The following is a 1,591-nucleotide window of genomic DNA, read 5'->3' as shown; positions in this document are numbered from 1 at the left end:
ATGGTGAGGGCCAGAAGCAAGGAGGAAGGTCCTGTCAATGAGCTGTGAAGAACCAGGGCCTGGGGTCCCAGAACAAGCCCTGGTCTTGGAGTCATACAGGTGTGGGGCCCAGCCCCAGCCCTGCTGCTTACTACCCATCCACGAGGCCTCTGGGCAAGTCATCAGCCTGACCTCCTCATCTGTAAGCTTCTCTAAGTTCCTTCATCTCTAAGATGGAATAATAAATCCTGACCACCGGCAGTTGGTTAAATGAGACCCATAGGTGGGTGTGCCTAGCACAGTGCCAACCACAGAGTGGTGAACCAGAGCCATCGATTCAGTCAACCATCCAGCAAGTGATCAGCCCATGTGTCCAGCCCTGTGCTAAGTACAACACACTGCTCTAAGGAACCCCGCCTCCTGCTTCTGTGATCACTAAATGGGGTAAGCAAGACAGCAAGTCATCTGAGCCACCTGATTTGTCCCAGGCGCCCCAGGTAACCCAAAGAGTGACCGCGCAGGGACGAGTTCAAAGTCAGGGGGAGATGGCAGCGTGTGGGTCCTGGGCTTCCTCAGAGGCCACCAACAAGAAAAACTGGACATACTCCCAAGAGATATTTGCAAAAGGAAAAGCAATTCTTTATTGCATGGACATGGTACAAACCATGAGCTGGTTACACAATAAAGCTGCTTCTTGCACCTCCCTGCTGTAAGGGAGGTGGGAAAGCTGAAGCGGGGTCTGGGAAAGCATGTGAAGCACCCAACTAGGAGATGAGGGACCCCTTGAGCTGGACCCTCTGAAGGCAGTGCCTGGAGTTTGCTTTTCTTTTTTTTTTTTCTTTATTTATTATTATTATTATTATTTGGCTGTGTTGGGTCTTCATTGCTGCTCGCGGGCTTTCTCTAGTTGCGGCGAGTGGGGGGCTGCTCTTGGTTGCAGTGCGAGGGCTTCTGATTGCAGTGGCTTCTCTTGTTGCGGAGCACAGGCTCTAGGCGCGCGGGCTTCGGTAGTTGTGGCTCGTGGGCTCTAGGGCGCAGGCTCAGTAGTTGTGGCTCGCGGGCTTAGTTGCTCCACGGCATGTGGGATCTTCCTGGACCAGGGCTCGAACCCGTGTCCCCTGCACTGGCAGGTGGATTGTTAACCACTGTGCCACCAGGGAAGCCCGAGTTTGCTTTTCTGGTCCCTCCGGCCAGCTGTCCACTCAGCCTGGGGAGGGTGGGGATGACGGGGGTGTCTCTCCTGCGCTGGGCACTTAGATGTCTCTCTTTCGGGAAGAAACCAACTTCCCATCCACTGACTCCTCAACATTGATGAGGACTTTGCCGCCGCCACCACCTCCCAGGGAGGCTGTAGAAAGAAGAGACAAGCTTTAGAGTGGGAGACTCTCCCTGTCCTCCCTCCCAAGGGGCCAGGACCTTGGCTGAGCTCTGGGAGAACTGCACAGCACCCCTGATAATGGCCATCGGCCGATCCTCCCAGAGTTGCCAGGAGGACTGGTGCTGAATCACTCATCAGAGATTGGCGGCGGCAGCGGCAGGTATGCTGTGCAGTGAGCAAGAATGTCAGGGCTTTTAAGCTGTACATAAACAGAAATTAATCATGGGAAACTCA

The 1,591-nt window shown here is 54.4% G+C and overlaps 1 protein-coding gene across 1 annotated transcript in view; it reads right to left on the bottom strand.

Annotated features, from left to right (window-relative positions):
* Nucleotides 1–1,232: 1,232 nt before the first annotated feature.
* Nucleotides 1,233–1,591, bottom strand: part of KRT15 (keratin 15) — a 4,091-nt gene continuing 3,732 nt past the window's right edge. Inside the window, exon 8 of the mRNA XM_024743358.1 lies at nt 1,233–1,327. Within this exon, the coding sequence (XP_024599126.1) occupies nt 1,233–1,327 (95 nt within the window). The remainder of the gene's footprint in view (nt 1,328–1,591) is intronic.

This window comes from Neophocaena asiaeorientalis, unplaced genomic scaffold, assembly GCF_003031525.2.
Source record: "Neophocaena asiaeorientalis asiaeorientalis breed wild unplaced genomic scaffold, Neophocaena_asiaeorientalis_V1.1 scaffold1, whole genome shotgun sequence".
In the NCBI taxonomy this organism is placed as follows: Eukaryota; Metazoa; Chordata; class Mammalia; order Artiodactyla; family Phocoenidae; genus Neophocaena; species Neophocaena asiaeorientalis.
Note: the sequence above shows the minus strand (reverse complement) of the source record. Positions and strands in the feature narration are given on the sequence as shown.